Source organism: Girardinichthys multiradiatus, chromosome Y (assembly GCF_021462225.1).
Source record: "Girardinichthys multiradiatus isolate DD_20200921_A chromosome Y, DD_fGirMul_XY1, whole genome shotgun sequence".
NCBI classification, from domain to species: domain Eukaryota; kingdom Metazoa; phylum Chordata; class Actinopteri; order Cyprinodontiformes; family Goodeidae; genus Girardinichthys; species Girardinichthys multiradiatus.
Window position 1 is genome coordinate 2,589,175 of NC_061818.1, and position 26,040 is coordinate 2,615,214.

Sequence of the window (26,040 nt, forward strand, 5' to 3'; positions counted from 1 at the left end):
CACCCCAAAGTGGCTCAATAATATTTAGATCTGGTGACTGTGCAGGCCATGGGAGATGTTCAACTTCACTCTTATGTTCATCAAACCAATCTTTCACCAGTCTTGCTGTGTTTATTGGTGCATTGTCATCCTGATACACGGCACCACCTTCAGGATACAATGTTTGAACCATTGGATGCACATGGTCCTCAAGAATGGTTCGGTAGTCCTTGGCAGTGACGCGCCCATCTAGCACAAGTATTGGGCCAAGGGAATGCCATGATATGGCAGCCCAAACCATCACTGATCCACCCCCATGCTTCACTCTGGGCATGCAACAGTCTGGGTGGTATGCTTCTTTGGGGCTTCTCCACACCGTAACTCTCCTGGATGTGGGGAAAACAGTAAAGGTGGACTCATCAGAGAACAATACATGTTTCACATTGTCCACAGCCCAAGATTTGCGCTCCTTGCTCCATTGAAACCGACGTTTGGCATTGGCATGAGTGACCAAACGTTTGCCTATAGCAGCCCGGCCGTGTAGATTGACCCTGTGGAGCTCCTGACGGACAGTTCTGGTGGAAACAGGAGAGTTGAGGTGCACATTTAATTCTGCCGTGATTTGGGCAGCCGTGGTTTTATGTTTTCTGGATACAATCCAGGTTAGCACCCGAACATCCCTTTCAGACAGCTTCCTCTTGCGTCCACAGTTAATCCTGTTGGATGTGGTTCGTCCTTCTTGGTGGTATGCTGACATTACCCTGGATACCGTGGCTCTTGATACATCACAAAGACTTGCTGTCTTGGTCACAGATGCCCCAGCAAGACGTGCACCAACAATTTGTCCTCTTTTGAACTCTGGTATGTCACCCATAATGTTGTGTGCATTTCAATATTTTGAACAAAACTGTGCTCTTACCCTGCTAATTGAACCTTCACACTCTGCTCTTACTGGTGCAATGTGCAATCAATGAAGACTGGTTACCAGGCTGGTCCAATTTAGCCATGAAACCACCAACACTAAAATGACAGGTGTTTCAGTTTCATTGTCCAACCCCTGTATATATATATGGTGGAAATTCAAAGACAGATTTGTTGCCATGGTTGTGGTCAGAAAGCTGCAACACGTAGTTGTGGCGCTGTTCGATTTGCCAGTAGAACAGATTATCAACCGTTTACATAATTGAATACCAAGTTTTCCAGGAATATACCTAATGTTAACTTCGAACACTAGTACAACAGGACTTGGACCTTTTCAGTTTGTTGCGGTATGCCGTAAGAAAACAAAGATTAAAAAAGCTTATATTTTGGCTCTGAATTGTTTGGTTGAGTTTTCTTACTTACCCCAACCCCAAAATCCATTATGTCTGTGTTGTATTCAAATTTATTCATATAGCAGCAGGGATAAACAATGTTTTTTGTATTTCTGACTATCTGTATGTCACATATATTCACACACACAATACTAAACAACCTTCTCTAATAAACATGTCGCTTAGAGAAACACTAATATTCACAGTAGTTACCCTGGTCAGCATGTAGATCTGTAAATCCCATTGGATTCAGACTTGGAACTGAAACATGGTTTAGTTTTCTTATTCCCAGATCCAGATAAAATAATTTACAATAACTGGCGTGTAAGGTTACTGCAGAACAAGAGCCCAAGAAAATTCAATCATTATTTATTCATGCAAAAATCACAATCATAAAAAAAAGATTAAAAAAAAAAAACCTTGACAAAAATAAGAAATGTCAGCTATGGCATCATAATCTGGAAGCTCCATGTCAGTAGGATTGTGCACATTGGTTCATTTTGGAGACACATTTCTAAACTAGCAAGGCACATCTTTAAAAAGTTTATTAGTGCTTAAATAATATTTCATTTACAGTTCTCTTGTGAGTAATAAACTAATTGTATGATCATTAGTAACAAAGTTGAAAGAAGGTGAGATTTTGATTCATTAAAGTTCTGTGTTTTCCAGATTACTAAAACTGATCCACCTGAAATTACTACTGGTCCCATTTGTAATAAATGACTGTAGAATGTTTCAATGTTTCAACTTCACTAAATAATCTGTTCTATCAGTACCCTCAAATAAAATAGAACAAGTACAACAGTATATGCCATAGTTCAGTAGGTTCATTCTTCCAATTGGACCACTCACCCTACCATCAACAGAAACCTTCCCAAACGTTTTGACAAAAAAACACTGTTTAAAATAGCACAATAGCAAATGATGAGCGCTTAAATAGAAAGACTGTGTATAGCCCTTAGAAACTACACTTGGTAATAAAACACAAAACTGGATTTAATCTTTAAAGGCACTGTAAAACTGATCTAATGAGGAGCTTCCAGCTTGACTGTTCAGTGTAAACATATTTAACTGAGGAAAATCAAAGTTTTTAAGTGCATACTTTACACTGCAGCATTTCTTACATCAGGACTAGCAAACATCATCAGTATTATTTTCAAGAGTTTTTTTTAATACAGTTGGACCAACGGTGGTCAGACCTCTACTCGTATTTGGACTCCTCCGTACTTTCAAATTCTAGACCTGTTTCACCTGCCCTTTCCACAATTTTACAAAGGCGGTTTTTAATCATCTGCAGTCCTTTCTAGAAACTAATTGTATTTTTTTTAAATGTTTTAATCTGGTTTTAGATCCCATCACAGCACTGAGACTGCCCTCTTAAAAGTTCACAATGATACTGCGCGGTATGTCGATGCCAGATGCCCAACTGTCTTGGTGCTGTTTGACCTCACTGCAGTATTGATACAGTGCATCACACAGTAATTCTGTCATGTTTAAGTCACAATGTTTGAATTCGAGGTATGGCACTTAAATGGTTTGCTTCATACTTAACAGAGAAATCCTTGTTTGTAATGATTGTTGACCTGTCTTCTTCTACTGCCCCTCTTTCTTATGGCGTCCCACAAGGCTCCAACCTTGGCCACTTACTTTTCTGTCTTTACATGCTACCACTTGGATCAGTCATTGTCAAACTGTCCTTTCAGTGCTATGTCGATGACATACAAATATATCTCCCAGTAAATTCTGACAGGGATGAGGCAACTACTTCTTTGTCTGTCTGTATCTCAGATATTAAGCAGTGACTGGCTCAAAATTCCTTAAATTGTTTTACATTAAATCAGGACAAATTTGAACATATTGTATTTGGGAACAGTACAGCAGCTTGCCTTAATTCTTCTCTCACTTCTACTGTTAGAAATCTCAGTGTGCTCTTTGACTCAAATTTTAAACTTGACAAATGAATAAACAATGTGGTTAGGACAAGCTTCTTTTACTTACAGCTCCTAGTGAAAGCTAGATCATAATGACCTTGAAAAGGTTGTCCATGCTTCTGGATTACAGTAATTCCTTGTTTTCAGTCTAAACCAGTCTTTATTGAGTCACCTTTGAAACCTTACAGAATGCTGCTGCCCATCTCATAACAAACACTAGGAAAAAGGATCACATAACAGTGATACCTAAATCCCTTCTCTGGCTCCCCACTAGGTTTAGGATTGATTTAAAACTTTTAATGCTTGCGTCTTAAAGTTCTGATTGGTTTGGTCCCATTGTATCTGTGTGATCTTTTAAATGTTTGTGTACATGGCCGAGTCTTGAGGGCCTCAAATGAGCATCTGTTGGAGGAGCCCATGTCTAAATATAAGCACTGGTGTGGTCAGTATACCATTTGAGATCCTCATAAAAAGGAAACTAATTAGAAAAAAAAAGCCCCTTTATGTTACAAATGTTAGAAGATGTAAAATCAGTACTTACAACTTGATATATTGACTTTTAATGCTAATTGTCTCAGTGAAGAAATGCTTATATATCCAGCTGTCAGTCTGGATCATTGGTCTTTTCACTGTTATTTTGTGGGTAGGAAGCTTAACAGATTCTTATGTCAGGTGACTTCTCAGTTGTTGAGGATTCAGCAACTGGTGTTAATGAATTCAGGAGGAATACTGTATCTGGAATCCTCCAGTGTGTTGCTTGTTCTTCCTGCTGGCCAGGGTGTGAGCTTCTCACAGGGAACAAAAGTATTTATGTACAGGAAAAGCTACAAGTCCAGCCAGAGCTATTCCCAGACTGTCTCCCACACTGGCAGTTGCCATGGCAAACTCTCTGTATCTGCTTTCAGTTTGTGGGAGAAAACACATCCATCAGGAAACACTTCAGAGGTGTGTGTATAAACAGATGCAGACACATGTTTGGCAACCCTGGTAAGGATGTGAACAAAAAGGTATTGTCTTCATATAAACGCATCTTTTAATGCTGAAAAATAAATTCAAACTGAGAATTTAGAAAAAAATCTCTCTTTGACCGTTCTTTTTTACACAATCTCTCTAGATGAGTCCTGGGTCCTGTCTGATGCTCCCTTCTCTTCGGCTCAGCCTACAGGTTCTCTACAGAATTTAGTTCTGCAACTGAGATGATTATGGAAGAAGGTTGACTTTGTGTCTGGTAAACCATTTTATTTTATGTATTTATTTGGGAATAATGTTTAACTTATTATTTTGCTGTACAATGCAAAGATGATCTTGTTTCCATTTAATCTTTCTAAAATCTCCTGATATTTGTGAGAGTTCAACATACCATGCTATCTAACAAGGTTTCCAATGACTTTGGCAGAGAAATAGGACCACAGCATCACAGATCCTCTTCCATACTCACCAATGGGTATGAGAAACTGTTTAATACAAACTCAAGCCCAATCTTAGTCTCATACGGCCACTCATTTGCCACTTTTTGCAATAATTACCAAGAGTGCCAACAAATGTGTCCACATCTGTATATATAAATACATTTTTATGGCAAAAATAGATTCAAAACAGTAAAAATGTCCATACTTTCTGTTTCATCCTCTATTTTCCGTACTCTTAAATAAGAAACGTGCTGGCAGACAGGTGATGTTACCTCCTTGCTGATGAAGTAGAAGGTGTTTACATAGGCTGCTCCACCAAGCAGACCCTCATAGAGAATTATAACCAAGACAATCCAGGCGCTGGGCAGGAACTGGAAGCGCACAGCAAACAGGAGGAAGACTGCGTTCACCACCTGTGGCAGATAGAGAGCAGCAGAGGGGCTAAACATTTAAATGGAGTCTTTGCAAAACACAAAGTGAAACTGCAGAACTGTAAGCACCTGTATTGGGCCAACATATTTAAAATAAGTTCTTTCAGAGTGTTGCTCATTAACACAAAGTCACAGATACTGCCATGAAACCAGAAAGAGTTAAACCCTCTGACTACTGATAAGTTCTCACATAATAAGTATGTAAAACTGGGTTCTGTACAGTAACTGAACTGTAAATGAACCTTTTCTCAGAGTAAAAAGAAAATAAATGGAAAACCAGCCACCTCCACTCCTCATCTTCAACATCCAATCACGCTGCATTCACTGAACCCATGAAAATGGTGCTCCACCTCTTTTGGTTTGTTTGTGTTTTAGAAACAAGTCCTAATCTTTAGTTCTAGCAACTTTTGAAAAAAACAGCTAACACAACTCTTTTTGTACCACACTTTATACTCCAGCCAAGACACTCAGCTCTTACGGTTTTTCCACAGCATAACTTGGCATTTCTGATTTCTGGTTTTTATTATATATAAAAGAAAGCAATTTGTTCTAACTAAACACGTAACACCAACAGTTGAGAGTTTCAGTCCTATAACAGAAGAACTGCACAAAGGCGCAGTCAAGTGTTTATGAGCCTACAGCAATAAAGGTCCAACATCATTTAACATTCTTTGCTAAAATGATCATTAATAAAACAGTTATTATCAGATGCAGTCTTAAAATTCCAGGCCTGCCTGTATGATGAGGTATTTCTGATCTTCTGCTGTTTGGTCGGCCTCAAACATCACTTCGGCTCTGACTGTCCGAAGGAGCTCACTATATTGTCCTAAACCCAACTAACTCCTGGGTTCCTTTTCTCCACCCACACAAATCAGACTTGTTCATAACTTTTCATATCTTCCCATAATCTACTATAGCAACAAGTGAACATGCGAACTGACATCTGTAGAGTGCATTTGGAATGTTATTCAGGATTGCATTATCTGACCTCAGGGTAAACCTCTGGGTAAGACTGGGAACTTTTCTTCAGTGTTTTCCATTTATTGCGTGATTGGATCCAAGTTGTTCGAACTTCGGCTAAACATAATAGGGAACCAGCTAATGTTTTTAAATAAAAATTGCAGGTTTTTTTTGATGGAATAACTGCTTTCAATTTTAGACAAGAATGATACCAAAAGTACCAGAAATATTTTTTTAGATCTATTTTTCTATTTATTAGCTTGGAAACAATGGACTTTTTAATTTAATTTTCCACAAATATCAACATTTTGTAGAAGGAAATGTATCCACCCTCTTTTGCAAAATGGTTGTTTATTGTCATTGTAAAACCTAAAAACAGAAATAAAATTGAAAGGGTTCTTTAAAAATTACAACAAATTTCCTATAATAGAAATTAGAAGTTGTCTTTTACCCCAAAGGTCATGTGACATTTTTGACTTGAAATTAGTTTTATTTAGATGGACTGAGGACAGAAATGGCTGTTTGGAATGTAAAGGTTGCAGACACCAGCCAGGTCAGAGGTTTTACTTGTCTTATTCTACAACCAGCGAGACACGACATAATGGTTCTATTTTACCTGTCCTGCTGTAAGAAACGCCAAAACTGTCAAATTTAGAAGTGTGCCCTGGTAATTAGTGTGTTGTTCATTTTTTTACTTTAATTTCCATTGAAACTTAATTATAACAAGAAGAAAACTATGTTTCTCTAATAAAAAAAGGTTTGCTACAGTCAACAGTAAATCAAGATGCATCAAATCTTCACAATTTTGATCTGAGTTGAATAACTTATAAACAAGTTATCAACAAATTTGTAGGAAAAGATTCTGCCTGGTGTCATTTTTCAGCAACTACACCTTCTGAGCTGGTCTGCTGCTACAAGGCTCTCGCACTTTGAGTATTTAGAAAGTATATTTGTAATTCCTTTCAGCAGACTATGTTACCATATGAAGCTTTGCTGTATTTGATAAACCTTAAACCAACTACAAGCACAGTTATGGGTAGCAGTAGTCATGTACAGCTTATGCACTTCCAGATATGTATTTGATCCATTTCTCACCTGCAGCAAGGAGAAAATCCACACTCTCCTGAACTTTATGCAATACAGAGAGGATCGGGACACCAGCACACCAACCTGGTATAGGGTCTGGTACCTAAGCACAAAGACAAATGATGAACAAGCAAAACCTTTAATCTGAATGAAATAGTGCCTTAAAATAAAACAAAATAAATGCTTTTACTAACCAGCGATACTGTGCTGCGTGTGATAGGAAAAAGTTGTGAAAAAACAGGAGTTCTATCTAACAAATACAATAAAATTCAAAATTATTTTTGTATGAATATTAATGTTTGTAGTAATTTTTTTGTTTAAACTTCTCCTTTTTTCTTTATGATGGTTGCATCTGATAATCTCTAACATCTTACACAAACCTACAGCATGCAATGAGATAGGTGTAAGGCCAGAGATCACTAAAGAGCTCACCAAGCCTTGGTTGATGAAGTACTCAGCAAAGTAGACCAGTCCCAGTGGAGCAACAAACCGTACCAAACCCTGCTCACAGGAATGATATGGAATGATTATATCAGCTGACAATGAATAAAACCTTGCAGTCATGTGAGACATGCACTTACTTTGATGACATAGTACTTCTCCTTTAGGGTAACAGATCCCCTGGTTCTGTCCTCTGTTACATTCAATGGGAAGATAATACAGCATGTGTAGCTATTCAGTAACAAAGCACAGCAAATGTAAACTGCATCTATATTCATTGTGTGTCAAAGTGTGGAGGATGTGTGTCAGTTAATAACATGGTGCAGTCATTTTTCCTTCTTTTTGAAGTTGAGTTTAGCTTCAGTTTTAAGTGTTTAGGGAAGTCTGACAGGGAGGCTGTCAGACCTGATGGGAAGCCGGATGGAGCTAAGTTCAGGACTTTAAGGTGTCCAAGTTTGGTTGGGTGGGTGGGTGAAGAGTTCATTCAGATGAAAGATTCTCCTGTAGGACAGTCATACATTTCCATTCAGATGTTCCTGACTGCTACCTACCCTCCTTAGTCCTAACAGATAGACTTTCACACACATCTTCCAGATTTTTGTAATTGCTCTTTGTAGAATCAAGACAAGATAGTTTGCTAGATAGATTTCCCAGAATTGAATTTATATGAGACCTAGTATCTACCAGATCATTTAAAGTCCTGAGGAGGCTTGGTTTCTAGTGTGACTATGGTTAAATGACTCTTACCAATACATTACTTTAGTAAACCCTCGCCAGAAGCTCCATCAACCTGTCACAGTTATTGGTATCCTGCTTATGTTGTACAGAGGACTCAAACTGGTTTTAAAACAGAAAATATTTTTTTAAAGCCAATCAAACATTCTTATCACTTCCTCTGAAACATTAAAGATAGATTAGTTCACACCAACTACATTCTATGATAAAACGCACATCTGAGGAAGTAGAAATGCTGATTTAGACATTAGTAACCGTTATCGGTCTCTAGTCAAACTAAAGATCAGCAGTTTTTCCTCCAAACATACATTTCAGTAATATCAGATAACACCAATGGAAAACGTATCTGTCCTCTAATATATGATATTGCCTAACTCAAAGTGATGTAAAATTCTGATCGAGCAACTACAAAATCAAGTATGTCTTGAAATTCTGTTTTTGGTATTAAGCAGGCTGTTGTGAGTTTGTGACATTTACCTGAAGCTGAAGTCTCCTGTTCCTCATCTTCTGATTCATCCATCAGCTGCTGTTGTTCCTCGGAATCCACAGCTGCATACTCCAACTCTGACCTCCTCCACTGAGGTAAAGAAGGTACAGGAGCCAGCACACCAAAATAGCTGATGATGGAGTCAGAACAGAAACAAGACACACACATGAACCTAACGATTCTATTAGATGTTAATTCTTCTTAGCAGTGTACGTTCCCACTTCAAATGAGTTTTAAGGGTGCAACATCTTTCAGCCTACTGTCCCACAATAAAGCCCATATGCGGCTCCACCAGAGTTACCATGGGCCTCTTGGCTTCTTCTCTGGTTAATGCGCTCCTAGACTGACCTGTCAGTTCATGTGTGAGATATTCAAAGCTTGGGATACTGTTTTAGAACCTAACCATGATTTAAACTTCTACATTTTAATGGCTGATCTATTTTAGCTGCAGCAGGTGAATCTCTTGTTCCAGCTGTTGAGATTGAGCACAGAGTGTGGTTGGAGTCTATTGGCTACAGTGAGATTTGAAAGTTTAGGGAGTAAGATAGCTGCTGGGAATAGCCTTATGATAAAAACAGCTAAAATATGCCAACAGTAAATCATAAAACACAATTATTTCTGTTCCATGAAGACAAGTAGGAAACTCCTAAATTAATTGTTAGGATTAGTCTTATAAAAGATTTTGAAGATATGCTTTTTAAAAGGGGAATATTACTCAAATTCTGTAAGATATTTCTGACATAATCTTTGTGTTCTAAAAATCACCCTTAAAATAATTATTCAATCTTTTACTTTACCTGAAATCAAATCAAAGCTCTTTAATCTAAAAAGGGTTTGTACTCTCTTTACAATAATTTCATTAATTATTATTTGATCTAGAGCTGCACAATATAACGCAAGCATATCGTCATCGCACTATCAGTGTTTACAATATTCATATCGCAAAGGACTGTTTAGACTGCAGTAGCCGTTTGCTAATACACTAGTACCTTTAACTTAATATTTTGTTGCAGAACCTTTTGAGGCAATCATTGCAATAAAACAATTTCTGTAACTGTCAATGATACCTGTGCACCTATTTACACGTATTTTAGCCCACAACTCATGAGCGAACTGCTCCAATTGTCTCAGCTTTGTAGGGTGCCTTCTCCAGACCGCATGTTTCAGCTCACAGGAGAGATGCTGCTGTCTGGAATTGTAGAGCTCCTACGTTTACCTGAAGAAGTTAAAATTTGGGGCTTTATCAGAAGGTTTTTGTCTCAGCCATGGAAATAAGGAGGACAAGAACTTTAAAGAGCAAAACTGCAGACTTCTAACCCCGGTAAAGTTAGTTTTAGGTTGGATATTGGATATTCACGCACGATGGATTCAGCGGGATCTTTCTCCCGTTTGATCTGCAGGCAGTCTGATTACAGGCAGCTGCTCTCTGCATGCTCCCTCCTCCTGCAGACGCTAGTTTGCTTAAGGGCCATCAGTACATTTCCGAACCAAACATGCTGTTTGGTGGTGGAATTGATTTGTGTTTTTTCCGGGAAATGTTTGTGTGTCTGAACAGCTCATTTTATGTGTTCAGCTGATTTAGGATTTTATTAAATACAGCACCACCTACCTGTGTGTAATTCAAAAAGCTGATGAATCGATTTTTGTGTCTTTCAGCCTTCAGGCATGGTTTAAGATTTGTAAATAAGATTATGTTTCAGCATAACCCACTTTGGCCATTGTAGTCTTGAGGGTTAGGGTTAGAGTCAAGTTATTATTGTAGTCGTTCATGAGTCTTATTGTATTATTATTTTATTTATGGTATGGTCCTTTTTGATAAAGCTTATAGTTATGTCGACTTGGGTTATTCTGAGCTATCTCTGTATAGGCTTAGACTGCTGGAGGACATAATAACCACTTTCACTCTCTCTGCTACATTCTCATACTACTCTCCGATTTTGCGTTATTTGCTGTTATTAAAGATTTTAACTATGTTCTCTCTCTGTTTTTTCTCTTTCTAGAAGCTACATCTGGCCTGACTCTGTGTTTAACTGTGGCACCTTCCTGGAGGGGACATCTCCCAAGCCTCTGCTGCCAACAACTTAATGGTCACCTTGTACAGATGATACACTTGGCCCTTTCTTTTAGTATAGAACCCCGTCTCTTCTAGACTTAGCTACTGGCTGAGCTTCCACTGTGACTAACTGCATGTGCTCTCTTTCATACTCTAGACTTGAAAACTGGCTCAGAGTTAATCTGCTTAGCTGCCTTTCTTTCCCAGATTAAGCCATTAAAGGAGCTATATAACCATTAATATTTTACTTTTATTTCCCATGGAAAGTACCCCTGGATCAGTGCTTTTGTGTTCTTTTTGTGTCTCTGCTCTGTTCTCTCAAACCCCCAGTCGGTTGTGGCAGATGGCTGCTTATGTTGAGCCTGATTCTGCTGGAGGTTTCTTCCTGTTAAAAAGGAGTTTTCCTCTCCACTGTCACTATATGCATGCTCAGTATGAGGGATTGATGCAAAGTCAATGCAAGCGACTGCCCACTGTCACTACATGCTCATCCAGGAGAAGTGAATGCTGCAAGACACTGACTCGATGCAATCTGCTGGGTCTCCTTTGATAAAATACCCGTTCTTGGCTCTACTCAGAGCCACTCCCAGATGGCTGAGCTCCTCACCCTATCTCTAAGGGAGTGCCCCGCCACCAACGGGTTTGGGGATTGCCGCCACAACAGGGACCGCAGACCTTACAGCCACAGCTACGGGCTTCCCCCCCAGCGAGATGACATTCCACGTTCATAGAGCCAGCCTTAGCATCCGGAGATCAGGACATTGCACCGGTCCCTCATGGTTCCCCCTGCAGGTGGTGGGCCCACTGGGGGTTGGCCTCGCATCTCTCGTTCGGGCTGGGCCCGGCTGGGTCCAGCAAGGAGCAATCTGGCCACCAGGTGCTCTCTGACAAGTCTCGTCACCAGGCCTGGCTCCAGGGTGGGACCCTGGCTCCGGACTGGGCGGCGTCACGTGCCTCAATTTATTGGTCCTCATGAAGGCGTCTTGAACTGCTCTTTGTCTGACCCGTCACCCAGAGCCTGTTTGCCATGGGAGACCCTACCAAGGGCATTTAAGCCCCAGCCAACATAGCCTCTAGGATCATTCGAGCACTCAAACCCCTCTACCATGTTAAGGTGACGGTTCAAGGAAGGGAGATGGAAAAAGATAGAAACCTTTTAACCAATTTGAAAAATAAACTAAATCTGACTGCACTGACTGATAGGATTAGGATTAATTGGAATGTACGTACCCGACTTGAAATCTGTATGATCGGATTGAATTGACTTTGTAAAGTGCCTTGAGATGACATGTGTTGTGAATTGGCGCTATATAAATAAAACTTAATTAAATTGAATTGAATCAATTTTACCTCAGCAAAAACCCTCTCATTTCTCCTGTTCCCATGGCCAGTCAGTGAACAGCAGTCTGTTCATGTCACACATGGTCCCTACTCAGCCCCGTACCTGCTGAAGAGCAGGGACGATAAAAGTAGGAACTGGAACATAGAAAACAGTAATGGAAATGCTCGCAAAGCGGGCTGAGCGGAGTGGAGCTGGGCTAAATAGAGCCGGTAGACAAGGGGCACGTTTCCTTTTTTTTTTTGTCTTGTGTCCTGTCTGGCAGAGAATTGGCAGAGTCAGAATTGTTTGAGTGCCAAGAAGAAGCCCAAAAGCTTTACTTTCACAAGTGGAGCATTACAGCTAACGCTTTAATGTTCTGCTTGATATTTATGGAAGAAAAAAAACTTTATTCGAAACAGCTTTGGGATTATATTAATTGTTATGGATACAGAGACAGAAACAAAAAGCAACAAAGAGAGAGAGGTGGGGCAAAAATGACAAAGGGAGAGAAGGATGAACGAATGGAGAGAAAGAAGGATGAGATCACAAGATAGCACCCTAGAAGATTGCTTCTACACCGAAGAAACATGTATAATAACAAGATTGTTACCAAAACGTGCACTGTACTAATAAATGCAAGGTGTATTTAGTGGTAACTGCGGCTCAATATAGAACATCTATGTATCTGTGGATTTACGTGTAAGCGCGCTTGTGTATACAAGGTTTCTCCATAAAAATATGCAATAGCGAGTGGGAGGAGCCACATACCTGCCCCCTGAACCCGAGACAGACACAGAGGAGATCCGAGCCACATACACCCAAAGGCCCCCCAGAGCACAGAAACCCCAGGAGAACCGCTGCCGGGACGACTGCAACCCCCGAGAGAAGAGCAGAGTAGAGTCCCAGGGGAACCACCCAGCAGCCACAGTGCAGACGCCCCAGGAAGCTGCAGCGATGAGCCCACAGGCCCCGGCAGCAGCCATCAGAGCAGATCCAACTATGGACCCAGAGACCCAAGACCCCGGGACACATCACTCCCCAAGAAGAGGAACGACAGAGCCCAGGGACCCAGACCCGCAGCAAACAATCACCAGGAGTGAGCCGGCACACACCAAAGCACCCAGCCCCAGACACCAAGAACCACAAGCACACCAGCAGTCAGAGACACCGGCCACCCACAGGTAGTGTTGCAGGGAGGAAATAGTTACCGTATTTTCCGCACTATTTTAGAACTTTTTTCATATATAGGGCGCACCGGATTATAAGGCGCATAGAATAGAAGCTACTGCAGTCAAACGTTTGACTGGGGTTGCGTTATGCATCCACTAGATGGAGCTGTGCTAAAAATGTCAACAAAACAGTCAGATAAGTCAGTCAGTCAAACTTTATTAATACACTACAAACCAGCGTTCTGATAACTCCATTCACTCTCATGGTAAGGTCTCCTCTACATAGAATTCTATTGAATAGAGCCAACCGCATGTTAGGAATGCATTGGAGTCTATGAAGTTGAAGTTGAAATCAAACGTTAGTTAAAACGTGAAAGGGAACTTTTCCCTGATTCAGTAAACACGTAAAAGAAACAGTTTGATGCACTAAATCAAACGTTAGTACTGTTAACCTTTCCTGTTTCTGTCCCCTGACCGTAGTCTGATGACACAGGGGAGACGCTTTCTCCAGGGCCGAAGTTACTAGTTTCCTCGGGGTTAACTCCCTCACTCATACGTTGCTGAGTTGAGCATGAAGAAACAGCATCAAAACACTGAGTTGTTGACGAGATTCGGGGTTCTTTTTAATGACTTTGCAGCACGTAAAAACACAGGGCTTACAGGCTCATACACCGCTGCTCCGGTCGTCGTCTCTACCCACCCCACACACACAATAATACCGACGTCACTCCTTCACTCTTGATTCTCAGCTACGGCAGCACACAGCGCCACCTCTGTCCGGAGGAGTAATGTCAACATCTTCCATACACACACGAAACATACACCCCACACACTGAGCTTCTAATCACATATAGTTCAGGCAATTCCTGCAACAGTACATTCAAACGTTATACACACACAAGTGGTGTTGGACTAGGACTAAGCACAGTACAGGTGTTTACCGCTATTCCTTCGGCGACACCCCTGACTACGGTAGCCGTAATGCTGCAAGCGGTGCGGCTTTGTAGTTTACCAGTCGTACTGAAACATTTTGACAGAGCACCGTGTACAACCAGTATGGATCAACCAATTAACCAATTGATCCATATATAAGGCGCTCCGGATTACAAGGCACACTGTCATTTTTTGAAAACATTTAAGGTTTTTAAGTGCGCCTTATAGTGCGGAAAATACGGTAAACTGATCCAGAAGGGGGACCAGCCCAAGACCCAACATGACACAAAAACAGGTACACACATTCACAATCACACATTCCTACCCTCACACACCCAACGTAAAAACACACAACAATGGACGTCGTACATTCACTCACACTCCCCATACATACTTTATACTCCCAGGTCCAGGTGCCGATACCCCAGAGGAGCAAACAGCCCCCGGACCCAGGAGGCAGTCCCCTTCCTTCCGGGGCAGAGACAGGCCGCCCTAGCACCAGCACAGACTAGTGCCGGCACCGCCCGAACGCGAGCAACCCCGGTCCAGACCCCGACCCCCCACCTTGACCCTGGTCCCTAATGACCCCCGTCCCCATCCGGAGTGGGGCCATGTACAAAGGAGGGGTCTACCTGGTCCAAACGAGCCCGCCAACCAGAGCCATCCCAGGATGAAACAGTCCCAACCCCCCAATGAATTCCTTTCTCAGTGCCGGCACAAGACATGCTCCACTGCTTGACCCACCCAAAGGAAGCATCGGAGGAAGCCCACCACAGCACGCCAAAGACCGGGCACACCGGCAACCCCACACACCTAAGCCCTGGAACATAGAGCTAATGTGCCTTGCTGAAGACAGATGACACAGTTTTTCCCTTGGTTGTCTCCCATGAAGTCCACTTTAGCTCATGCAACGACGGATAGTGGGATCCGACACTGATGTAACCTTGATTTTTGAGATCGTCTTTAATTTCTTTGGAGGTTCTTGGCTCTTTGGTTACCATTCATATTACATTTCTCTTCAATTAGTCATTATTCTTCCTCCTGCGGCCACGGCCAGGGAGATTGTGAACCTTAAACCTTTTATTAACATGTTCAACTGTAGTCACAGGAACATCATGCTGCTGGGAGATGGTCTTCTTGCCTTTACCTTTAACATGCTAGTCTATAATTTTCTTTCTAATCTCCTGAGACAACTCTCTCCGCTTCCTGTGGTCCATGTTCAGTGTGGTACACACCATGTCACCAAACATCACAGTGACCACTTGTCACCCTTTAAAATAGGCAGACTGACTGATTACGAGTTTGAAGACACCTGTAATGCTAATTAGAGGACACACCTTAGTTTAACATGTCCCTTTGGTCAAAATCTTTTCTAGGGTACCATCTTTTTTCTCCAGGCCTGTTTCATGAGTTTGTTTTTTAAAATGATTCTGTTGAACCACAATTAAAAACCAATGTTAGATTTTCATTGGTTGATTTTCAGAACATTTTTATTTACTATTACTTTTGTTAGATTTAAAGTTATTTCAGTGACTATTTTTCGGTCATTAACAAAGGGGTACCAACAATTTTGTCCAAATGCGTATATTCCAAGTCTTTTTCAGGCTAATGTAATATATAGAATCAGAATCACCTTTATTTAGCCAGTAGGACAGAATCCAATGGCAGCTAATGCTTACACTGAACATTAATGACACGATCCAAAATGCTGAAGGTCACAGAGCTATGGAAGCACAGATGGAAAATATATCACAACAGATATCATCATCGCAATATTTACCATTATTATCACCATTGCAAGACTTTCTAATTAATTAATCCCTAATTAGACATAAACTATCTGTACATCTAGATAATGCTGATAATTAAAGTCAATAAGCTCTGATGAAGGTTTGTTAGGGACTACAGAGAGCAGAATGTTGGAGTTTTAGACATAAAACCAGATAACATCCGAAACTGTTTTCTATAACATCTCCACAGAATAATGCTCTGATGTCACTTCAATATTCCGTTTTTTTACATAAGAAAAACATAAAAAATTTTTAAAACATTGTCTCAAGTGGCTTGTGAACATGATCTGAAGGAGACATCTTAATTATATCATGAATGGCCGAATGACTGCTTTCCTGAATTTAAAAAGGGACAGACCATGAACACATTTTAAACACTTCTTTGAATGAAACTATGACAGAAGTAACAGATTTTTTAATCACAGCATTTCAACGCTTACCTAACCAGCATTGCAAACGGGACAACCAGCATGATACATAGTGTGATCTGGGGTGACAGACCCACTTGGATGAGGCCTGAGTAGAGAAAGGAGCCAGCAACACCAGCGCCACCAGTCCCAGACCCCCAGCCTTCCAAAACATTCCTGAGGAAGAAGGTAGAGCACTGTTACTAACCCCAATGTAAGGGTCTACACTTAATATTATACAATGGATTAAAAAAAAGCTATATATATTGCAAAGGTATTCACACCCGTTAATCTTTTTCGCCTTACAACCAAAAACTTCAATATATTTTCTTGGAAATTTATGTGACAGAACTACACAAAGGAGCTCATAACTGTGAAGCAGAATAAGAATAATAATTTTTATTATGTTTTTTATTATTATTACTTTAATTTACAGCCTCCCTTGGTTAATACTGTCCACCCACCTCTCAGTGTAATTGCAGCTGCAGGTCTTTGGGGATTTGCCCCAAGAGCTGCACAAAACATGCAATATGCATTAATGTTTGGGAATACTGTGATAACAATATAACTTGTGATAAATAAATACTTAACTCAAGAATATTACTGTCTCTGCTTTGGGTTCTTTGCAAGCATACATTACATATCGTACCACCATGTAACCTTGTAAACCTTTTTTATCCTGTATAAAAACAACAAGCATAATATTTCTAGTACAGAGAGCATGACTGCATGGTATTTTAATTCGTAGGTAGTATTTATTTCAGTATACTGATACTGCATAAAGTGATACTGCGCTAGCAATAGTTTTGCCACATAATGTGCAGCCCTATATGCTCCTACAAGCTTTGTGTAACAAACATTGTTGCCCCTTCTTATGTTAAAATAGTTTAAGCTCAGTCAGATTGGGTTGAGTGTCCGTTAACACCAGTTATTCTATAGCCACAGACTCAACTTGATGTAGGTCTCAGCTAATCAGAGCACCTTAACCATAAACATAGCATTGTAAACCTTGCTTTATGCAGCTTTGTGCAAGGGCTGCACAATATATTGCAAATTTAGTTATTGTAATATCACTATATGCAATATAAATATTGCTAAAAACTGCAATAAATACTAGTTAATTAAACAACCACCTTGTACTCTCCATGCCAATAATGTATTTGGTGCTGCTTGAGAGAAGCAGGGGAAACTGTTTTAGGGGGGCCTTAAGGTGTTCTAGTAAAGTCATTAAGAAACTAAAACTAAGTTGTTTCTCTGCCAAAACAAACTGAAGGAGGAAGTTACAATTTTTAACAAAACCACGTGGATTACATGGAAATCCTGAATATATTTTTTTCAGTTGCTAGGTAGATCAATCACTATAGAAAGAGATTAATGTTTAGTTCAGATATGAGTTACATCATTATCATGACATTCACCAGCATTATCACATGTTTTCCTGCAGCCTGTAGTGCAACCCCACTCTTGGTTATGTGTTAGACACAGATCAAAGTGTACCTTAAAAAATAAAAAGAAATAAATAATATTTTTACCTGTCGAAGAAGACACTAAGAGACAGGAAAGATAGTTCTCCCAGTCCAGAGCTTATACTGGCAAAGATCACTCCTATAACAACACAGAGAGCCTGGTATGAATGGAGGAACTTTCTACTACATATCATCATACAAATACAGGTCCTTCTCAAAATATTAGCATATTGTGATAAAGTTCATTATTTTCCATAATGTAATGATGAAAATTTAACATTCATATATTTTAGATTCATTGCACACTAACTGAAATATTTCAGGTCTTTTATTGTCTTAATACGGATGATTTTGGCATACAGCTCATGAAAACCCAAAATTCCTATCTCACAAAATTAGCATATTTCATCCGACCAATAAAATAAAAGTGTTTTTAATACAAAAAACGTCAACCTTCAAATAATCATGTACAGTTATGCACTCAATACTTGGTCAGGAATCCTTTTGCAGAAATGACTGCTTCAATGCGGCGTGGCATGGAGGCAATCAGCCTGTGGCACTGTTGAGGTCTTATGGAGGCCCAGGATGCTTCGATAGCGGCCTTTAGCTCATCCAGAGTGTTGGGTCTTGAGTCTCTCAACGTTCTCTTCACAATATCCCACAGATTCTCTATGGGGTTCAGGTCAGGAGAGTTGGCAGGCCAATTGAGCACAGTGATACCATGGTCAGTAAACCATTTACCAGTGGTTTTGGCACTGTGAGCAGGTGCCAGGTCGTGCTGAAAAATGAAATCTTCATCTCCATAAAGCTTTTCAGCAGATGGAAGCATGAAGTGCTCCAAAATCTCCTGATAGCTAGCTGCATTGACCCTGCCCTTGATAAAACACAGTGGACCAACACCAGCAGCTGACACGGCACCCCAGACCATCACTGACTGTGGGTACTTGACACTGGACTTCTGGCATTTTGGCATTTCCTTCTCCCCAGTCTTCCTCCAGACTCTGGCACCTTGATTTCCGAATGACATGCAGAATTTGCTTTCATCCGAAAAAAGTACTTTGGACCACTGAGCAACAGTCCAGTGCTGCTTCTCTGTAGCCCAGGTCAGGCGCTTCTGCCGCTGTTTCTGGTTCAAAAGTGGCTTGACCTGGGGAATGCGGCACCTGTAGCCCATTTCCTGCACACGCCTGTGCACAGTGGCTCTGGATGTTTCTACTCCAGACTCAGTCCACTGCTTCCGCAGGTCCCCCAAGGTCTGGAATCGGCCCTTCTCCACAATCTTCCTCAGGGTCCGGTCACCTCTTCTCGTTGTGCAGCGTTTTCTGCCACACTTTTTCCTTCCCACAGACTTCCCACTGAGGTGCCTTGATACAGCACTCTGGGAACAGCCTATTCGTTCAGAAATGTCTTTCTGTGTCTTACCTTCTTGCTTGAGGGTGTCAATAGTGGCCTTCTGGACAGCAGTCAGGTCGGCAGTCTTACCCATGATTGGGGTTTTGAGTGATGAACCAGGCTGGGAGTTTTAAAGGCCTCAGGAATCTTTTGCAGGTGTTTAGAGTTAACTCGTTGATTCAGATGATTAGGTTCATAGCTCGTTTAGAGACCCTTTTAATGATATGCTAATTTTGTGAGATAGGAATTTTGGGTTTTCATGAGCTGTATGCCAAAATCATCCGTATTAAGACAATAAAAGACCTGAAATATTTCAGTTAGTGTGCAATGAAGCTAAAATATATGAATGTTACATTTTCATCATGACATTATGGAAAATAATGAACTTTATCACAATATGCTAATATTTTGAGAAGGACCTGTATCACCAACTTTCTACTTCAGTCCTTTCTCTGAGCCCTAATTTACAAGATTCCTTGTGTGCATGCAGTTTGTTGTTCTCGTTTATGACATATCTATTTTAAATTTAAAGAAGTCCCCGACTGAAATATTTGCACAAAATTCAACACATAATTAACGGAAAGTAGAGTACACAATACACATGCTACTGCTTTTACCAGCATGTGACACCTTCACAGTAGTGTAAGAGTGCTTAACAATGAAACAGTAAGAGGTTTCAGACACTGCCCAATCAGAAATCGGGGGGTCTTATGATGACACCAGCTCTTCATTTTAGAGCCTGAATTTGGTTAAGATTTCCAAGGCTGCTAGAAAAATTACTCTGAATGAATAAACTGCAACAGCGGTGCTGAAAGATACTATCCAGTAATGTAGTTTTATTATTATTTTTTACAAATTTACACTAGTAATAAAGTTAAGCTGGATAATGAAGTATTTCATAAAATATGAAATCCTTAAAAGGAAAAAAAACTGATTTGCGTGTATTGGGGTCAATGGAATTACAACAGGAAGAAGAATCCAGCCGATCAGCTGGCATCAGCAACCTTTTTGATTCAACCGATTCTGAAGGGTTCGGGTTGCCTTTGAATTGAAGGAGATTCAACCCAGAAATTTTCATAAGTCATTTTCAATAAGTCATGACTTACGTCGGTCACCCCATGTCAGAGTTAGGTTTCAAGTCTCTAATGACTGAAAGAAACATTTTCTTATTAAATCCAAGGCATCTAGGTCTCTAACTTTGTAGGTTAGGAATCCAAACCTGTACTGTTCCTCCTAAGGCCTAAGTTACCAAACTAACATTTGATAGTTCTATTTAAATGTATTATTCTCATAAACAATTATATCTTCACCTTTTAACATGCAAAAATCTTCTAAAGGCTGCTTTATATTATTATGAAAATAGCTCAAATGGCAAATTAACACCTATTAGATAGACGTTTGAGCTCTGAGAAAAATCATAGAAATACATTAAAACCTGTTAATGTTGAACTTCTGAATGAATGAAATAAGGTGTGTTTCTGTCTTTGTAATGACTTAGTTAACATCTATTTATCCCTATTTTCATATTGTCCACTCCCTTATATATAGCGCTAAATAAGGTTAGGAAGGTTTTCCCAAGTCGCCATCTCTGGTTCAACCTTATGTGTTTAATCCGGAATTGGACTCTGATGACCTCCAAGCCCTGATGGTACGGCTGTGGGAGGAGAGGCTAAAGCAAACAATGCAGATATTTATAATAGTGACCTTCTTTAGAATTGTAACTGATACAAATCTGTTTATATTCCTGTTTGAATTTTTCCTCCATTGGTCTGGGTACATATTTATCACTCAAACATTGAGCAAACACAATATTCCACTTGAATGGAGTTGCGTGATTTGCCAGAACATTAGAACTGCACACACCTCAAGATCACCATTATCGTTTTCTCAAAGTACTTGTCTCTCTGATTGTGAACTGTAGAACTTGTTGCTGGTGCACGGGCTGACTGGTGGGACTGGGCTCATTAGAATTCAGTTGGCCTAATAATCATTTTCAGCAGAAGTAGTTGGTGATGCAGCAGTTTCGTATGTAACTTTAAAGGGACTTGTCAATGAATGAAACACTTCACTTGGCTCTGTATAGTTACTGCAGATCATTGCAGTCTGTCCAGGTCCTCTTCACAAACTGCTTCCATGTGTTTTAATGCTGCCAAATTATCCTGAAATCCTTGCTGTGTTTTCACACATGGCACAAAATACACAAGCAAACAAGATCAATTGCCTTTTGCATTATGTAATGTCACCAGAGGCATGCATGTATGAAGCTTGTTTTGAAAGGATTGGTGTTACTTTGATTAAAGAGCAACTTCCAACAGAATAGTAAAACAGTTAAAAAGCTGCCATATTATGTTGTTCTTTAGATGTCAGACTATCCAAAGGTGGTTTGATTGATTTTACAGAAAAGTCTGGTAAGCAGTTTTTATTAAGTGATCTTAAACTTAATTCATTGTGTATACAGTATGGAACCCACTGGATTGTACAGTATACGTGGGCGTATAGCCATTCTTTGCCCCAGTCCTTGTTACTGCTTTATTTCAACTCTGTTAGGGCCTCCTAGAGAATAGGATGGACCCCTGTGTGTGTATGCAAACTGATACTTGCAGCACACTAAGGTAACATGAGTATAGGAGCCATTATCTTTGTGCTTTTACTGGACTCTGACCTGTAAGGTGTTCTCATGAATTCTGTGGGTGTAGCACCAACATGCTGCTGTGTGAAGGCCGTTTGAGATTATTCAGATCAGATCGCCTCCTTCTCTGAAACGCTGATAAGTAACTTTCATAGAAGTAGGTATTAATAACTGCGTATCAATACATTATCTGAGCATGATGATGAATGTCAGACTTATCATAATGAGCTGCACCAGCCTCATTTCAACATAAAACTAAAATTAGATCATATTTCTCTGCATACACAGAAGAGAGAAAACTAAACTGAAAAAGCATACTTTAATTTTATCTAATCCATTTTCTGACTTCTCGACCAGTATCAGTTTCACAACACACAGCAAGGCGTGTAAGAGCACCAGTAATTACCAACAATACTTATCCACACAGCAGAGGAACAGGACACAAGCAGGAAACTTGCTGCTGCCATGGTGACACAAAACAGCACTCGAAAACTAATAAATAATAAAAGATAATAAAAGGAATTCTGTTAGAATCTTGGAAAAGATGAATCCATACTTTGGGAAAAGCAGTTATTTTTCCACATCAAAAAGCTTTCTGCATAAAAACATATACTCCACAAACTTTTTTATTTTGAACACTAAGAATAAAAATTTGGTCCAGGTTAAAATGATAGCGAGCGGGGATCACTATACAAAATATATATTTTTACACTTTTTCCCATCAAATTTGGTCTCAAACATTTTAGGCTTATTAAATACTGACATAATTAGAAGTAGACATAATGATCTCACCCATAAGGTACTTTGTGGATTACAAAGGGAGCAAAAAGCTTGATGATGAGCGTTGGAAGGATGTCAGCTAACAGCACAGCCTGCAAACACAGATTATAAACATTTAGTTCTAAGAGAACAATTCTTTCAAACTATTGTTATCTAACAAAACATGGCAATAAACACAGAACATAAGAGAACAAGTGATGAAACATTATCGTGTTAAATACAGTGCCTTCCAAAAGTGTTCAAGCAGCCCAGCTGTGTGTTATGAGTCTAACTGGCTGATCTGTGAAGACCTCAGAGGTTTGTTAGAGAACCTTAGAGAACAAACTGCACCACGAAAACCAAGGAACACAGCAGACAGGTCAGGGAGAAAGTTGTTGAGAAGTTTAAAGCAGGGTCAGGTTCTAAAACTATATCCCAAGCTGTGAACATCTCACGGAGCTCTGTTCAATCCATTGTCTAAACATGGAGAGAGGATGGACCAGCTCAGGACCTACCAAAACATGGAGGTCCACCTAAACTGACAGCCTGGGGAAGGAGAGCATTCTTTAGAGGAGCAGCCAAGAGGCCCATGGTAACTCTGGAGGAGCTACAGAGTTCACAGCTCAGATGGGATTGACAGGACAACTATAAAGCACGCACTTTCCAATCTGACCTTTATGGAAGAGTAGCAAGAAAAATGCCATTTTTGAAAGACAGCCACAAGAGGCCCCATTGGTAGTTTACCACAAGTCAGGGTTGCAGAAACACAGCGTGTGAAAGAAGGTTATGGGAAGAAATTTGTATTTGTGTAATTTGAAATGAAATGCATTGGTTTGAAAAATAATTTCACTAAACTGAAACTGAATTTTATGGTTTGAAACTGAATTCATTTGCTTTTAAAATGTATTTCGTCGCATTAAAAATTCAGTTTGACTACTTCAGGTCTGTAATTCAATTTCAGTTCCAAAATTCAGCTTTTTGTGTCACACTTCCAGGTCCTTGAGGATAGCCACAAATCAAACACAGATTCGTCGATTTACGTTTCACATCAGATTAAACTTCCTTTACGGCATGTTGAGCTGGAGCAGTGCAGCTACATGAGCTTGACGGATGTCGGTCACCAAGTCAAATGAACATCTACAAGAACTGTCATGTAAACAAATGACGGTCAAACAGTAACACTTAAGCTACCTGCAGGCATTAGCTAAAAATGCCAGATTAGATCTTGTTCATCGTTCAGCCATTTAAAATGTTGAAAATATTTTTTGTGTTCATAGACATAAAAATCTAACACTAGATAAAATACATTGATGACAAATACCATTTGTTTAATTTATTTGTAAAGCTTTAAACAACTTAGACACTAACATATAAACTTTAGGAATAAAGTTTAAATTAGGTTATTTGCAGAGTATAATAATTATTATCATTATTATAATAAATAAACCAGACATTAATATTAGATTTCATTTGACTGAATTATATCTTTTTAACTTCCACCCATTGGGGAAACCCAGCGGGATTTTGAAAACAATGTGCCGGGAGTCAGCTGGTCTCTCAGGGTTTAGCGCACCTCAACCACCCGGTCAGCTGACAGCTGGTGAGGCGAGCCGGCTCATGGGGCAGGGGACGAACACATCGGCGCATTTGTGCAATTAAGCGAAATCTTTACACAACTACATTCTCGTCTGAAAACATTGTAAAAGTTCAGTTGTTTCACAGAATGCGCAATATATCCAATTTTATTCACAGCTTTTCCGTCCACCGGCCTTTGCTACTTCCGTCTGAACAAGCTACTTCGACCCGCAATGAATCATGGGATAGGGTGGGACACGGAGGATACACCGGACCCATCCTTCAAATCTGGGTATAAGAAGGAAGCATTTATTGGAACCTTGGAGATTGGACAGCAATCGTCGCCTCATCCAGGATGTTACAGGCCTACAAATGTGTCCTTCAAAGGATGCAGTCCTGAATCTGGACACAGCAATAGTGAATGACATCTGTGAATCATTAAATCTGTGTTTGATTAATCTGTGGCTTCAAGGACCTGGATGTGGGACAAAAAAACTGAATGTTAGAACTGAAATTGAATTTCAGACCTGAAAGTGAAAGTAATCAAACTGAATTTTCAACACACGCTTAGCAATTTTCAAAGTAAACAAATTCAGTTTTAAACCATTATATTCAGTTTCAGTTTAGTGAAATTCATTTTCAAACCAATGCTTTTAATTTCAAATTACACAAATACAGATTCAGTCTGAGCAATTCAAATTCAGTTTCTGATGGCACAAGTTTCTTCCCATAGAAGGTGCTCTGCTCAGATGAGCACAGAAATACAGGTCCTTCTCAAAATATTAGCATATTGTGATAAAGTTCATTATTTTCCATAATGTCATGATGAAAATTTAACATTCATATATTTTAGATTCATTGCACACTAACTGAAATATTTCAGGTCTTTTATTGTCTTAATACGGATTATTTTGGCATACAGCTCATGAAAACCCAAAATTCCTATCTCACAAAATTAGCATATCATTAAAAGGGTCTCTAAACGAGCTATGAACCTAATCATCTGAATCAACGAGTTAACTCTAAACACCTGCAAAAGATTCCTGAGGCCTTTAAAACTCCCAGCCTGGTTCATCACTCAAAACCCCAATCATGGGTAAGACTGCCGACCTGACTGCTGTCCAGAAGGCCACTATTGACACCCTCAAGCAAGAGGGTAAGACACAGAAAGAAATCTCTGAATGAATACGCTGTTCCCAGAGTGCTGTATCAAGGCACCTCAGTGGGAAGTCTGTGGGAAGGAAAAAGTGTGGCAGAAAACGCTGCACAACGAGAAGAGGTGACCGGACCCTGAGGAAGATTGTGGAGAAGGGCCGATTCCAGACCTTGGGGGACCTGCGGAAACAGTGGACTGAGTCTGGAGTAGAAACATCCAGAGCCACCGTGCACAGGCGTGTGCAGGAAATGGGCTACAGGTGCAGCATTCCCCAGGTCAAGCCACTTTTGAACCAGAAACAGCGGCAGAAGCGCCTGACCTGGGCTACAGAGAAGCAGCACTGGACTGTTGCTCAGTGGTCCAAAGTACTTTTTTCGGATGAAAGCAAATTCTGCATGTCATTCAGAAATCAAGGTGCCAGAGTCTGGAGGAAGACTGGGGAGAAGGAAATGCCAAAATGCCAGAAGTCCAGTGTCAAGTACCCACAGTCAGTGATGGTCTGGGGTGCCGTGTCAGCTGCTGGTGTTGGTCCAATGTGTTTTATCAAGGGCAGGGTCAATGCAGCTAGCTATCAGGAGATTTTGGAGCACTTCATGCTTCCATCTGCTGAAAAGCTTT

The 26,040-nt window shown here is 40.2% G+C and overlaps 1 protein-coding gene across 5 annotated transcripts in view; it reads right to left on the reverse strand.

The window, feature by feature from the left end:
- Window positions 1–1,058: 1,058 nt before the first annotated feature.
- LOC124863942 (battenin-like) overlaps window positions 1,059–26,040 on the reverse strand; it is a 29,876-nt gene continuing 4,894 nt past the window's right edge. The window contains exons 5-15 of one of the 5 annotated variants that reach the window (XM_047358515.1): window positions 22,725–22,804; window positions 22,339–22,424; window positions 17,978–18,050; window positions 16,479–16,622; window positions 8,763–8,902; window positions 7,691–7,743; window positions 7,542–7,610; window positions 7,304–7,359; window positions 7,119–7,212; window positions 4,905–5,045; window positions 3,882–4,129 (exon numbers count right to left, since the gene is read on the reverse strand). In XM_047358515.1, the coding sequence (XP_047214471.1) occupies window positions 4,013–4,129; window positions 4,905–5,045; window positions 7,119–7,212; window positions 7,304–7,359; window positions 7,542–7,610; window positions 7,691–7,743; window positions 8,763–8,902; window positions 16,479–16,622; window positions 17,978–18,050; window positions 22,339–22,424; window positions 22,725–22,804 (1,053 nt within the window). In that variant the 3' untranslated portion in view covers window positions 3,882–4,012. Of the gene's footprint in view, window positions 1,626–3,881; window positions 4,130–4,904; window positions 5,046–7,118; window positions 7,213–7,303; window positions 7,360–7,541; window positions 7,611–7,690; window positions 7,744–8,762; window positions 8,903–16,478; window positions 16,623–17,977; window positions 18,051–22,338; window positions 22,425–22,724; window positions 22,805–26,040 lie in introns of those variants that run through there. The other 4 variants (XM_047358519.1, XM_047358518.1, XR_007037223.1 and 1 more) reach the window with 4 other exon arrangements.